The 13791-nt window shown below is 43.2% G+C and overlaps 2 protein-coding genes across 2 annotated transcripts in view; both read right to left on the bottom strand.

The window, feature by feature from the left end:
• Positions 1 to 2843, bottom strand: part of kcnh2b (potassium voltage-gated channel, subfamily H (eag-related), member 2b) — a 206268-nt gene extending 203425 nt beyond the window's left edge. Inside the window, exon 1 of the mRNA XM_046355875.1 lies at positions 1968 to 2843. Coding sequence (XP_046211831.1) covers positions 1968 to 2043 — 76 coding nt within the window. The 5' untranslated portion in view covers positions 2044 to 2843. The remainder of the gene's footprint in view (positions 1 to 1967) is intronic.
• A 1035-nt stretch (positions 2844 to 3878) lies between these two features.
• sspo (SCO-spondin) overlaps positions 3879 to 13791 on the bottom strand; it is an 84270-nt gene continuing 74357 nt past the window's right edge. The window contains 8 exon segments of the mRNA XM_046355878.1: positions 3879 to 4160; positions 6042 to 6192; positions 6713 to 6843; positions 7261 to 7321; positions 8876 to 8971; positions 10169 to 10377; positions 11050 to 11214; positions 11603 to 11649. Of these exon segments, the coding sequence (XP_046211834.1) occupies positions 4138 to 4160; positions 6042 to 6192; positions 6713 to 6843; positions 7261 to 7321; positions 8876 to 8971; positions 10169 to 10377; positions 11050 to 11214; positions 11603 to 11649 (883 nt within the window). The 3' untranslated portion in view covers positions 3879 to 4137.

Consider the following 13791-nt stretch of genomic DNA (forward strand, 5'->3'; position numbering starts at 1 on the left):
ATTGACCAGGAGAGACATTCTTCAGAGGACAAAGGACTCGTTTTGGCAACACGGCCTTCCATCTGCCACCAACCTACTGAAGCGCAGCTCAGAGTAAATATTTATTGCATTTTCCTTTTCCAAATGGGCGGTAATTTAGAATGCATAAGATACTGTATTTACGATAGCACAGCTTTTTCCCTTTGTTCCTCAGTCTCCCGCTCTTTCACTCCAACCCAGCCCCTTTTCTTTTGTGTAATAAGCTGTCATATCTGTTCCGCCCACTAGGGACGTTTTCCTTTATGACGTCATTTATAATCAAGTTATGATTAATTGTGTGTATGTGAATTCTGTGTGATTAGTTAGGTATTTAGTAAAATAATTAAACCCAATTTTGTATTGCTGATTCAAATTGTTAGCCAGGGTTCTTGCAGATAAAATAATTTACAACTTTCAGATGAGACTGAATTGAGGTGACTATTGATATCGACTGCTATGGATGTAAAATATTACTAGGTCTTTAAGAGTTTATTCGGAAGATAACAGCTCTATAAATATTATTTTGTGGTGCCCGGCTCTCTCGTTAATTACATTTACATGACTAGCTCAATCAGGTGATATTAATTACGGATAAATTATTTTATAGAATAGCATGTCATTTCACTTAATCCGGCATAGCCAAAGGTGAAAGTGCACAGTGATATGGATACTCCTTTCCAATAAATATCAAGGGTCTGATTCTGTTGACATGATGATCGATGCTTGACTGCCGTTTGACAAATAAAAATATTCTTATCCATAATAATCTCATCATGTAGACTAGCCTACTTACCCGCACAGCCTACCCACATTTGCTATTTAACACAACCGTTTGTGTGACAAATGGAAACACATTGAATGTAAAAATGTTCTTCAGTACATGAAAGCTTAAGCGAAAAAGTACATTTTGTGTGCACTATTCATCACGCACTGATTTGTATCCACAACAAGTCTGTTTGGTGGAAACACACCACTGGTGGGAAAATGCTACATGTTCTTTACGCATATTTTAGAATATTCCCATAAAAATCTGTCTCTAATTGGATGGAAACCTAGCTAGTGAGAATGACAGATCTATAACTAACATTTCTACATGAATTTTGTCAGGTCACACAAAAAGTTACATATTGCAGCTTTAAAACAATAAATATGGGCCGTGTTTTGTGAGCACAATTGTTGATCATTAGCAGATTCTATTTAATCGTGAGAGACCAAATACTTTCATCTCAGCAGGATTTGAGACTGTGACTGAACTGTACGCACAGTGTGAAAGTGTAAACTCTAGGACTTGGCTATCTCCTGCGTTCAATGTGATTGGTCAGTCGTCTTCTTGGCATTGCTCGATATGTACCTACAGTATGCACAGAATTATAGTTGAATGTACAAAACATCCACAAATATATGTTTATAACATATCATGTCACCTACCCACAGCATAAAAAATGCAAAACAGAAATGTAAGTTGTCAAAATAATTTTGTTTGAAGTGATTGGACTTTGTTTTCCAATATGGTAAATGTAATCTATGGTGCTGAGTTGATTATTTTCATTCCATTTGAAACATGTACAGGCAAGCTGTATTTTTCAACATTGTATTTATTACCTTCACTCAATAATGTCATACCAGCATAATTTGTTATGTTTTCATTTTCAGTCTGCTCTCATAAAAAAGTCCTCATAACATGTGCAAATCCTAAAGCTCCAGAGTGTAGGCCTATCACTATTCCCAAGAGAATAAATGACTCAATATTATTTGCATCATATTTGTCCAATATTTGCAAAAGAGCATGACACCTTTTTCCTTACCATGCAAAGAAAAATGAATGTGGTAGGCTTATGTTACCGAAGGTTGTCATCCAATATGTCTAGGCTATGTATTCATAGGCTAATAGGCACGAACTGATTATTGGACTCAAATAATAAAATGCATGCAATAATCAAACCACTTACTTTGACTATCGAATTTCCTAATGATGGTATCGAGAAAAGTATTCTGTGGTGCCACGTGACCCCTTCGGACTGGCATCTTTGCTGAACGCTATCCCACTGGAGTTATTGGACTTTCTGTCGCCGATGCTGACCTCTACGTCGATGAGTCCCGACAAAACGGACGACATTCACTGTGTCCTCGTCATAGAATAATAAATACTGTAATCCCCGACCTACGTTTTTGTAACTTCATGAGATGGACCAAGTGGACAGTCCTTTAAGTGAAAAGTAGCGTTCTGGAAATTAGCGTCCACTTTATTTGGGGGGGGATCGCGAGACAGTTTCCAGGTTCCAAGGAGAGGACCCCGTGTTTGTTTACGTCCCTTGAACTGTCAAAAATGATATCCTCTCAGGTGAATTGCAAGACGACAGGTTACTTCTTGTCATTTGTCATTGCAGACTCTGGGGAGGGGGAGTCGGTCAGCCTGCCAAGGAACCTTGGTTTTGCCATAGTTGCGTCCTTTTTTCTCTCCTCCTGGCCTTATTCTTCCCAGTTTCCGTGCACCCGATGGAAGCAACAGAGAGAAATCAGTAGTCTAGTTGAAGAAAACGTAGGGTAACGTCCGTAATAGTTCGTTGAGTGCTGATCGCTCTAGAGGAGAGTGGTCTGTGCGCTCAACATTGATGACTTCTGCTTACCAGTGGTGGCGACTGCGCCTCTTTAACCCTTCGTCGTCGGCAAATAGAACTGTTGAAATATTGGCGGACAATAGAAAGCACAACCTCGTCAGCCATTACATATAATCATAATTTTGATAATTATGTGGTCAATAATATAAATATCCTACATTAATTCAGGCCATCTAGCATAGAAGCAGCGCAGGCGAATTAACAAAGGGAAAGAGATGCGACTATTCTGAAGAACTGCCTGCTGTAACTACAGAGAGCGAACAACATCTGGTTTAAAATAGGCTAATACAAACAGCTGCCTCTGTTGTCAAACGGTTAGGTGTCTGTGACAGTCCACACAGGTGCAGCTGCATTTACATTCACAGGTGTAGGCTAACCCACATGACATCAATGCGTGGGCTAAGGTTTTAACCGAACTGGCACACACACCACAGTCGTTATTCATTATGAGGCTTGTGAGTCTCATTCCACATTAAAGGTGAAATTGCAATCGAAAATCCAATGCGTTGACTCACCTCTTTGACAAAATGCGCTTTTTTGAGACTATGCGCTTTGTTCATTTCATGGAAGGATGCTGGGGCTTCACCCTCAATTGTCTCATAATGAGGAGGCTTCAGACCAGCAGACACGTCACTGCCTATGCAAGAGCACTGGATGTGGGGTTCCCCTTTCGTCACAAGTGCGAGATAGACAAAGGGCGCGCTCCGCGTGCAGCATGCATGTTGCTAGTACTGTCTGATCCACTTTGATGTTATTTTACAGCATGAAGCTCAACTCTCCCAACCGATACACAGTATCCTCTTAACTAAATACAACAAGAAACACACAATAACACATGCTGTCCTGATAGACTTTAATGTTTTTTTTATTATTAAGGCGGTAATGTGAAGTGGAGGGTGATCAATAGCGCTCCGCGGGGCTGCGAGCTTCCTCCCTCTCGTTCCAACTCCCTTATTTAGTCAGGAGAGAGGACACAGTCACGCGGTAGTCTCGTGTAAGCGTCCCCCAGTGAGCTCTTCCAGCCTGCCTTCTGTTGTGAAACGCTTTCTCTCTCTCTCTCTTTCTCTTTGAGACCTCTTGTTTAAATATTACACGCCAATCTTTACAGAGACATGCATAGGATATGTGCATATATTTACCAAATCTACTGGTACAGATGTCACATTCAGCAGCAAACATAATATTACATCATCTTTAAATATATATATATATATTTTACAGAATAATACATTGAAACAGAAATGTTTTAATAAAAACCACTAGTGATTTATTAGAAAAGTAGCAAAACACTGTACAGTGTAAAGGATCTGAGAGTTTCAGAAGGCACTCTATGATTGTTGATACAGTGTAAAGGATTTGAGAGTTTCAGAAGGCACTCTATGATAGTTGATCCAGTCATATGATGACTATGGACCACAGGAAATCAGGACACCTGGTCTGTCCACCCGTCTGTCTGTCTGTCCCTCTGCATACACACACACTAGGCCTATGCAACACACATTCAGCGTCTGGACAGATCTCCCCCTGTGTATGAAAAGAATGCAAACACACCCATGAAATAAGAGGTATTGAAGATAATTGCTTTGTAATAACAATGCCAAATTATCATATATCGTGCTTCTACATCTGCATTGCTTGCTGTTTGGTGTTTTAGGCTGGGTTTCTGTATAGCATTTTGTGACACCGGCAGATGTAAAAAGGTCCCGCCTCTCCCATAAAAAAGTCCCGCCTCTCCCATCTCCTCATTGGTTTTTAGGAGCATATACCCACGTGGGTGATTGAAAGATGGACTGAGGTCCACACTCCAGTCCAGTTGGTGGTGATAATGCACCTTAAAGTGTGTTGTCAATCGCCATATAAAGTCCAAAGAAAAGAAGAAGCCTGAGGGAGGAGAGATTACCAGAAACAAACTCGGTTTACCTTTTTATCTGTAGATTCATTTTCGGAGTAGAGGACCTTGTGTATTTCAGGTAAAATAACAACCCAATGTTAATATCCCAGAACAAATTACCTATCAACAGCAAGCTACCTGGCTAAATTTCCATAAATGTTTAATGCTTTTCGATCTGTCCCCAAATCGCTATAGTTGGTTCAGAGTTCGTTTTGATATTTCAACCTACATGTCCTGATCGTGTCTGGTGTGGGTCGACAAAATAAACATGCGCGCGATGCAGTGTAGTCAGCATGTAAGGCACTGCATCGCAGTGACTGAGACGTCACTACAGATCCGGGTTCGATCCCGGGTTGTGTCGCAGCCGGCCGCAACAGGGAGACCCATGAGGCGACACACAATTTTGCCCAGCATCGTCCAGGTTAGGGGAGGGTTTGGCCGGCCGGGATATCCTTGTCCCATCTAGACTACTATGGCAGGCCTGGCGCATGCACGCTGCCACAGTGTTTCCTCCGACACATTAGTGCGGCTGGCTTCCGGGTTCAGACAGCAGTGTGTCAAGAAGCGGTGTGGCTTGGCAGGGTCGGGTTTTGGAGGACGCATGGCTCTCGACCTTCGCCTCTCCCGAGTCCGTATGGGAGTTGCAGCGATGGAACAAGACTGTAACTACCAATTGGATACCATGAAATTGGGGAGAAAAAGGGGTAGGGTGAAATGTAGTCTTCACCGAGAATGTATTATATACATTCTTTTATTACACATGTTAAACATGGAATTGCCCAATAAAAAAATCTGTCAGCAGGCAATGCCATCCCAACTATATTATTGAATCTGAGTGCTGTAAATTGCCTTGTGATATAAATATCAAATTAGCTAATGCAATCAGCCAGGTTGATTATGGATTACTACAATATTTGGTTGTTGTAACTGGGTTCCTGATTGAATTATGCATGTTGGGAAACGGAAACATACGTGGGGATGCAGTCATCATGGCGTTTAAAGTGCATTTAACGAAGAATGACAAAGAGCGGAAGAGACAGCGAGGGACAGTGGGACTGCAACTGGGTGTGAGTGACAGAGAGAGTGGCCATGACGGTTGGGTGTGATGGACTGATAGACAGCATGACTAACAGCATGGGCGCTGGCAGGAAGTGGGTGGGTGGGAGAGAGTGTGTGTGTGGAGGGCTGTTTGTGTTTGTGTGTGTGTGTGTGTGTGTGTGTGTGTGTGTGTGTGTGTGTGTGTGTGTGTGTGTGTGTGTGTGTGTGTGTGTGTGTGTGTGTGTGTGTGTGTGTGTGTGTGTGTGTGTGTGTGTGTGTGTGTGTGTGTGTGTGTGTGTGTGTGAGCGTGTGTTTGTTTGCACATGTATGTTCGTTTGTGTGTGCACACATCTGTGCGTGTCTGGTCATGTACTGTAGGCTATGCATTTGTCTGTCGGTGTGGGGGAGGTTTAAAGAGGCTACTGATGAGGTGATAAGCAGGGGTCGATGTTTGCGTCAGAGTGTACTCTACCCACCTTGGCAGCTGGTGCACTCACAGCTGTGTATGACAGGCAGGACGACGGGCTCACTATCCCCACTGTCACACAGGAGGCTAAGGAAGCGCACGGGGCTCTCAGGGTCCAACCGGTAGCTGCAGCAGTCACACAGCGACAGGAGGTAAGGCTCCTGAGAGAGGGAAGGAGGGAAAAAGGAGGAGAAAGAGAGGGACAGAGAGGTAGAGAAAGGAAGGGTGCACACGCGTGAGAGCGGTGAGAGTTCGAGTCTGAAACTGACACCAATCACCAGCTATTTTTGCTACCATGGTAATGGAAGGTAGTGAAACATTTAGCTGAGATCATGTTTGTTTTTACTTGCTCACATTTTCACAGTGATGCCATTACATTATTTTTCTACCACGGGAGTTTAAGAGTAAAACAAAAAATCACTGGGATGATTGGTCTAGGATCTCTCTGTTCTGGATGAAGTGCCAATACCTCTACATTCAACTGGTGAAAAAAGCACACAAATGGGGACTATTGCAACATTACAGAAAATTCCCATGGAAATGTATTGTAGAATAGACATGGTTATTCTCTATCTTACAGGATAGGGAATCAGGTCCACTCTACATATTACATTTCTGTCTGCAACACTGCATCCCAGCCCAGTGTATAAGAGTGGGTGAAAGCCGGCGACATCAGCAAACCTCCAAAATGACGTCAATTTTGGACAAACAGCGTCCTCTACAGTAGCTGACTTCCACGTTGTCAAGACGACAGTCTCCCTTAGTGATGTTCCTGACCTCCGTGTAACGGCGACACTCCGCTACGGGCTCCCCTGGTAAGAAGAGAGGAGGAAATAGGACAGGGCAGGGAGATAAAAGGAGAGAGGGAGATTAAGTGGAGCGGTGGAGGAAGAGGATAATGATGGGGGCAGCATGGGGAGTTGAGAAAATAAAAGAGGGTTTTGTTTTGAGTTAATGAATGAGAGAGCGAACACTAGAGAGAGAGAGCGAGAGAGAGAGAGAGAGAGAGAGAGAGAGAGAGAGAGAGAGAGAGAGAGAGCTCCAAAGGCACATTGACTTTCAATGCCCCCTCACCAACTGTGCCATTATACAACATTGAAAGAGATAAATGTTGTCTTATTGTACATGCCTTGTGGACAATTTAGGACCTAAAGCACTATGTTTCACACTAAATATTTGTATAAATACAGGAAGAGAAGGACTAAGCATTGTTTATGTTGAACTCTTACCAGGGAACTCCTTCCTGCAAACTGGGCAGCAGCTGCCTGGTTCCTCCACTTTCACTTCCCCCTGATATAAGAGGATAGGAGAGGAGGAGAGGAGAGGGGAGAATGGATGGGAGGAAAGGAGAGGATGAAAGGGGATGGGAGGAGAGGAGAGGACAAAAGGGGATGGGAGGAAAGGAGAGGACGAAAGGGGATGGGAGGAGTGGAGAGGGCCAAGGGCAGACAAGAGGGTAGGAAAAGGAGAAAAGACACTATCTTAGCTTACTAATTGAGTCCCCATCATGTCTCGCTCTGAGAATAGAATAAAGCTGTTCCAGGAATAAATCATCATCTTCCAGGAGGGGTCTGCTGACAGGAGCAAGTGCATCACCACGCCCCCCACAATGCACTGCTCCAGGCCTGCCCCGGCCCCAGTGAGGCTGAACTTGAGCTCAGCCACTTAAAGGGGAGGTAAGTGGGAGCATTGGTTATTTAAAGTGGAGGTAAATGTGATCCCCAGTTATTTAAAGGAAAACTCCACCCAAAATCTTTTGGTACTTGTTTCATTAGTCCATTGATATAGTCCCAAAATGTTTTACATGTCAGTGAGTATCGAAGATATATAACTTTCAAAATACAGGAATACAGCTGGTATGATGCATTTTGCATCATATGATGCTGCGTTTTGCAGTTATATACAGTATCTTGAAAACTTGATCGCTGACATGAGAAACATTTAGGGACTACAGTATATCAACAATGGACTAATGAAACCAATACCAAAAGATTTTGGGTGGAGTTTTCTTGTAAAGGGCAGATGCAGGTCCGATAGATGCACCCATTTTGTTTAATTTTCCTTGCCCAAGCTCACATCACAACTTTGCCGGTGTCGTAAAGGGGCAAAATGACAATATCACTATTATTGCCCTTTGTGCTTTTGTGAATTGTTTGTTAGTATTGTTTCATCTTTTATTGTTTGAATTTGTTGTTCATAGATGTTATGTGCCTTGTCTGCCACCAGGTGGCATGTTATGTTTTGTCTTGCACAAAAAAACAAGAAAAACTCCAACAAAAATATTGAAACAAAGGGGAGGTAAGTGTTATTTTTGTAGCTACTTATAAAAAGGGAGGGACAAAATGGAGGGTGAAACCAGTTATTTCAAGGAGAGGTATCTATTGATAGCCAACTAGCGATAGCCTCTTAATCTGGAGGTGAGGGTGAACCCAGTTATTTCACGGAGAGGTATCTATTGATAGCCAACTAGCGATAGCCTCTTAATCTGGAGGTGAGGGTGAACCCAGTTATTTCAAGGAGAGGTATCTATTGATAGCCAACTAGCGATAGCCTCTTAATCTGGAGGTAAGGGTGAACCCAGTTATTTCAAGGAGAGGTATCTACTGATAGCCAACTAGCGATAGCCTCTTAATCTGGAGGGTGAACCCAGTTATTTCAAGGGCATGAGAACAGTCAACTGAGAAAGGGATAAATATTGACTACTTTGTTTAAGTACTTTCATATCGATTTAGCTCTGGGCTGTAACTCACACCACCCCCCCAAACCTTCTGGCGTTTTCTGTGAATTTCTCCAGCTGTAAGAATAACTGAGATGTCTGTGAAAGTGCTGTTTCTTATCTCTCACCTCTTCACACTGCAGCAGTGGGCATCCTGATTGGCACCACTTCTGCCCGTTCACACAGCGGCACACCAAGCAGCCCTCCTCCCATTCAGAGCTTGCCTGTGAGACACATACACGTATGCACGCACACACACACACGCATAAAAGCATGCATGCATGCACGCACACGCATGCACAAGCACACACACACCGACAATAAATATACTGCATTTGCAGTGGCTATTACAGTGCTATTGCCACTAATGATTGAGGTGGCTGATTATAACCCAGGTCTACTGTACTGTAGCAGAGAAACCTGAGGTCTATAATGCATCCCAAATGGCACCCTATTCTCTATATAGTGCACTACTTTATACCAGAGCCATATGAGGACTGCACGACATAGGGAATAGGGTGCCATTTGAGACACACTCCAAGCGAGTGTATCGGACTATAAGGACAAGAGAAGACACTTCTAGAGCTCTACAAGATCTTCATGGACATTATTCACGACAACTAAAGAGGAAGAGGAGAAACCGACCCCCTGTCATCACATGATTAATCCTTCCTATAATATATTCTCATTAAATATTCCTATTACACGTCTTTAAAGAGGTAGTTAATTTCTGTAGCACTATAATAGCTTTCAACAGTTCCCTGCGTTATTGATAGTGGCCATTGTACTTTAATGTGGCCCAGGGGGCATGTCCGTCATCGTTACTCATCCCTCCACACACACACACACACACACACACACACACACACACACACACACACACACACACACACACACACACACACACACACACACACACACACACACACACACACACACACACACACACACACACACACACACACACACACACACACACACACAAACAAAACACAGACTCACACAATCCCTCATCGTTACTTAGTCCTCCTTTATGTATGAACACACAAAGGCATTGAAAGGAGTGCAAGTAACAGACATGGAATGGAAGGATGCGAGTGAGAGTCCAATGGAGGAAAGACAATGAGGTACAATCTGCAGTGCAGGAGGGATAGGAGTTTATGTTGGGCCCTTTAGTTGTGTGTGTGTGTGTGTGTGTGTGTGTGTGTGTGTGTGTGTGTGTGTGTGTGTGTGTGTGTGTGTGTGTGTGTGTGTGTGTGTGTGTGTGTGTGTGTGTGTGTGTGTGTGTGTGTGTGTGTGTGTGTGTGTGTGGTGTCTGTTTATTTGCATAGGTACATGTAATTGTACTCTTTGATGTAACTTTGTGGGTGTGTGTAAGTGTACATAAACATACTAGTTTGTTTGTTTGTCTGTGTGTGTACCTCTCTCAGCACCCCCTGGTCCTCACACGGGCAGAGTGCGGGAATCACACACAGGCCCGCTGCGTTTCGGTAGAGCCCCTCCTTACACATACACCCCTCGGTGGCGCTGCAGTTGAGTGCGGAGGTCAGGTAGATCTCTACACAGCTCCTCTCACACACAGACAGAGCCTCCGATACACTCTTCCTCCATCTCTCTCCATCAGGACAGGCTACAGGGGGAGAGGCAGGGGTAAGTAGTGAGAGTTGTAGGAAAAACAAGAAATAGGAGAGAGGGAGACAGTGACATTGTTTAATTATAGCTCCTACTCACCTGATTCAACAAATCAACTTAACATCAAGTGGTGTTTGTGCTGCATTAGAACAAATACATGTAACTGCCAAAATAAAGAAAACACTTCAGTAAATGAGGGATACAACATATATTGAAAGCAGGGGCTTTCACACGGGTGTGGTTCCTGAGTTAATATATTAACATCCCATCATGCTTAGGGTCATGTCTAAAAATGCCTCGTTGCCCATTATTCTGGCTACCATGGCTAGAAGAATCTCAGTGACTTTGAAAGAGGTGTCTGAAAGGAGAATAGGGGGTTTAAAGTGTGTGTGTGTCTCAGTCACCAGATCTCAACCCAATTGAACACTTATAGGAGAGTTCCAGACACTTGCTGAATCTATGCCAAGGCTCATTGAAGCTGCTCATTGAAGCCGTGGTGGCCCAACCCCTTATTAAGAGACTTTATGTTGGGGTTTCCTTTATTTTGGCAGTTACCTTTATGCGCAACGAATAGGGGTCCCAGAGGACTGGGTTGGAAAACACTGCCCTAGAATGAAATGCAGCCCCAGTCTCTCACTTAGGGCCTACATACTAGACCTCAGACACTCACCACAATCAGGGGCCCTGCATAGTGCCGTACGCTGGGCCGGGCCCTCACACTCTGCCCCCTCATATTGCTGAGGCTGGAAGACGGTCCGCCTGGAGTTCCGCTGGCCAGAACCACAGCTCACTGAGCACTGACTCCACTCTGACCAACTACCCCACTCACAGTCCACTGGAGACATGCAAGGAGGAAGAGAAGCATGTGAAGGAGTGATGGAGGCAGAGAGAGGCATAGAGGAGGAGAAAGTGTGCGAGAAAGAAAGCAAGAGGAGGGAAAGATATGTTTGGTCTGACACATACTGTCCATTATAAAAGAGGTTCATTTCACAGAGGGATTCGGGCCCTGAAATCTTTTGGTGATAGTCGGTAGTTGATAGTCTAGTGGGGGACATATCATTTCATTTGATAGTTTTGCTACAGTGGGAAACTACAGAGTTATCATATGCCACATGCTGGCACTTGCTGGCAGAGCAGATTTCTAGTTTCCTACACGCACTGGCTTCTGTATCAGGTCAACACTGTACACAGCTACTTAAACATGGTTGAAGAGCTACACTCACCATTGCATGGGTCCTCAGTACAATTAAATACTCCTCCTTGACAAACACTTAGGAAGACAGGGAGAAAGGGATTGATAAATACCTGACACATTAGGATCCAAAGATGAGAAACTCAAAGAGGCAGTTAATCAAACATGCCTCTCAGTCCCTCAGTCTTTTAGCTGTGTATCAAAACCCTGGGCTGAAAGATGAAATTACTTAACTCATGTCTGAATCTGACAGTCTCTCCATTACATAGTCTCATGTGACAGACATACATACAGTCTCTCCATTACATAGTCTCATGTGACAGACATAAATACTGTACATAAATGTAGCTGGCCAGCACGTACGCAAGATCTGGTTTTGGGTGCCGAGACGATCAGTTACATTCCAAAGATGTGTAATACTGTACAGTATTTCAGGTCTAGGTACTGTACAGTTGAAGTCGGAAGTTTACATACACTAAGGTTGGAGTCATTTAAACTCGTTTTTCAACCACTACACAAATGTCTTGTCAACAAACTATAGTTTTGGCAAGTCGGTTAGGACATCTACTTTGGGCATGACAGGTAATTTTTCCAACAATTGTTTATAGACAGATTATTTCACTGCATCACAATTCCAGTGGGTCAGAAGTTTACATACACTAATTTGACTGTGCCATTAAACAGCTTGGAAAATTCCAGAAAATGATGTAATGGCTTTAGAAGCTTCTGGTAGGCTAATTGACACCATTTGAGTCAAATGGAGGTGTACATGTGGATGTATTTCAAGGCCTTCAAACTCAGTGCCTCCTTGCTTGACATCATGGGAAAATGAAAAGATATCCGACAAAACTTCTGAAAAAAATTGTAGACCTCCAGAAGTCTGGTTCATCCTTGGGAGACATTTCCAAACGTCTGAAGGTACCATGTTCATCTGTACAAACAATAGTACGCAGGTATAAACACCATCGGACCATTCAGCAGCCATCATACTGCTCAAGAAGGAGACGCGTTCTTTCTCCTAGAGATGAACATACTGCGAAAAGTGCAAATCAATCCCAGAACAACAGCAAAGGACCTTGTGAAGATGCTGGAGGAAACAGGTACAAAAGTAGCAATATTCACAGTAAAAGGAGTCCTATATCGACATAACCTGAAAGGCCGCTCAGCAAGGAAGAAGCCACTGCTCCAAAACCACCATAAAAAAGCCAGACTACTGTTTGCCACTGCACAGGGGGACAAAGATCATACTTTTTGGAGAAATGTCCTCTGGTCTGATGAAACAAAAATACAACTGTTTGGCCATAATGACCATCGTTATGTTCGATGCAAAAAGGGGGATGCTTGCAAGCCGAAGAACACCATCCCAACCGTGAAGCACGGGGGTGGCAACATCATGTTGTGGGGGTGCTTTGCTGCAGGAGGGACTGGTGCACTTCTCAAAATAGATGGCATCATGAGGGACGAAAATTATGTGGATATATTGAAGTAACATCTCAATACATCAGACAGGAAGTTGAAGCTTGGGTGCAAATGGGTCTTTCAAATAAACAATGACCCCAAGCATACTTCCAAAGTTGTGGCAAAATGGCTTAAAGACAACAAAGGCAAGGTACTGGAGTGGCCATCACAAAGCTCTGACCTCAATTGTATAGAAAATACTGAAAAGCTTGTGTGTGTGCAAGGAGGCCTACAAACCTGACTCAGTTCCACCAGCTTTGTCAGGAGGAATGGGACAAAATCCACCCAACTTATTGTGGGAAGCTTGTGGAAGGATACCCAAAATGTTTGATCCAAGTTTAACAAATTAAAGGCAATGCTACCAAATACTAATTGAGTGTATGTACACTTCTGACCCACTGGGAATGTGATGAAAGAAATACAATTTGAAATAAATCAATCTCTCTACTACTATTCTGACATTTCACATTCTTAAAATAAAGTGGTGATCCTAACTGACCTAAACAGGGAATTTTTACTAGGATGAAATGTCAGGAATTGTGAAAAATTGAGTTTAAATGTAATTGGCTAAGGTGTGTGTAAACTTCCGACTTCAACTGTATATCTGTCAATCAACCGCTATGACTTCTTAACACATGTAATAGGCTAGCTACATATCCCCAATCAAATCTACCAATCATGGAATTGGATTGCATATCTTTACAACCGTTTTGAAGATATACTACAAGCTTTAGTAAGTAACTGTAATAATGAGTAATAATA

Source organism: Oncorhynchus gorbuscha, linkage group LG07 (genome assembly GCF_021184085.1).
Source record: "Oncorhynchus gorbuscha isolate QuinsamMale2020 ecotype Even-year linkage group LG07, OgorEven_v1.0, whole genome shotgun sequence".
In the NCBI taxonomy this organism is placed as follows: Eukaryota; Metazoa; Chordata; class Actinopteri; order Salmoniformes; family Salmonidae; genus Oncorhynchus; species Oncorhynchus gorbuscha.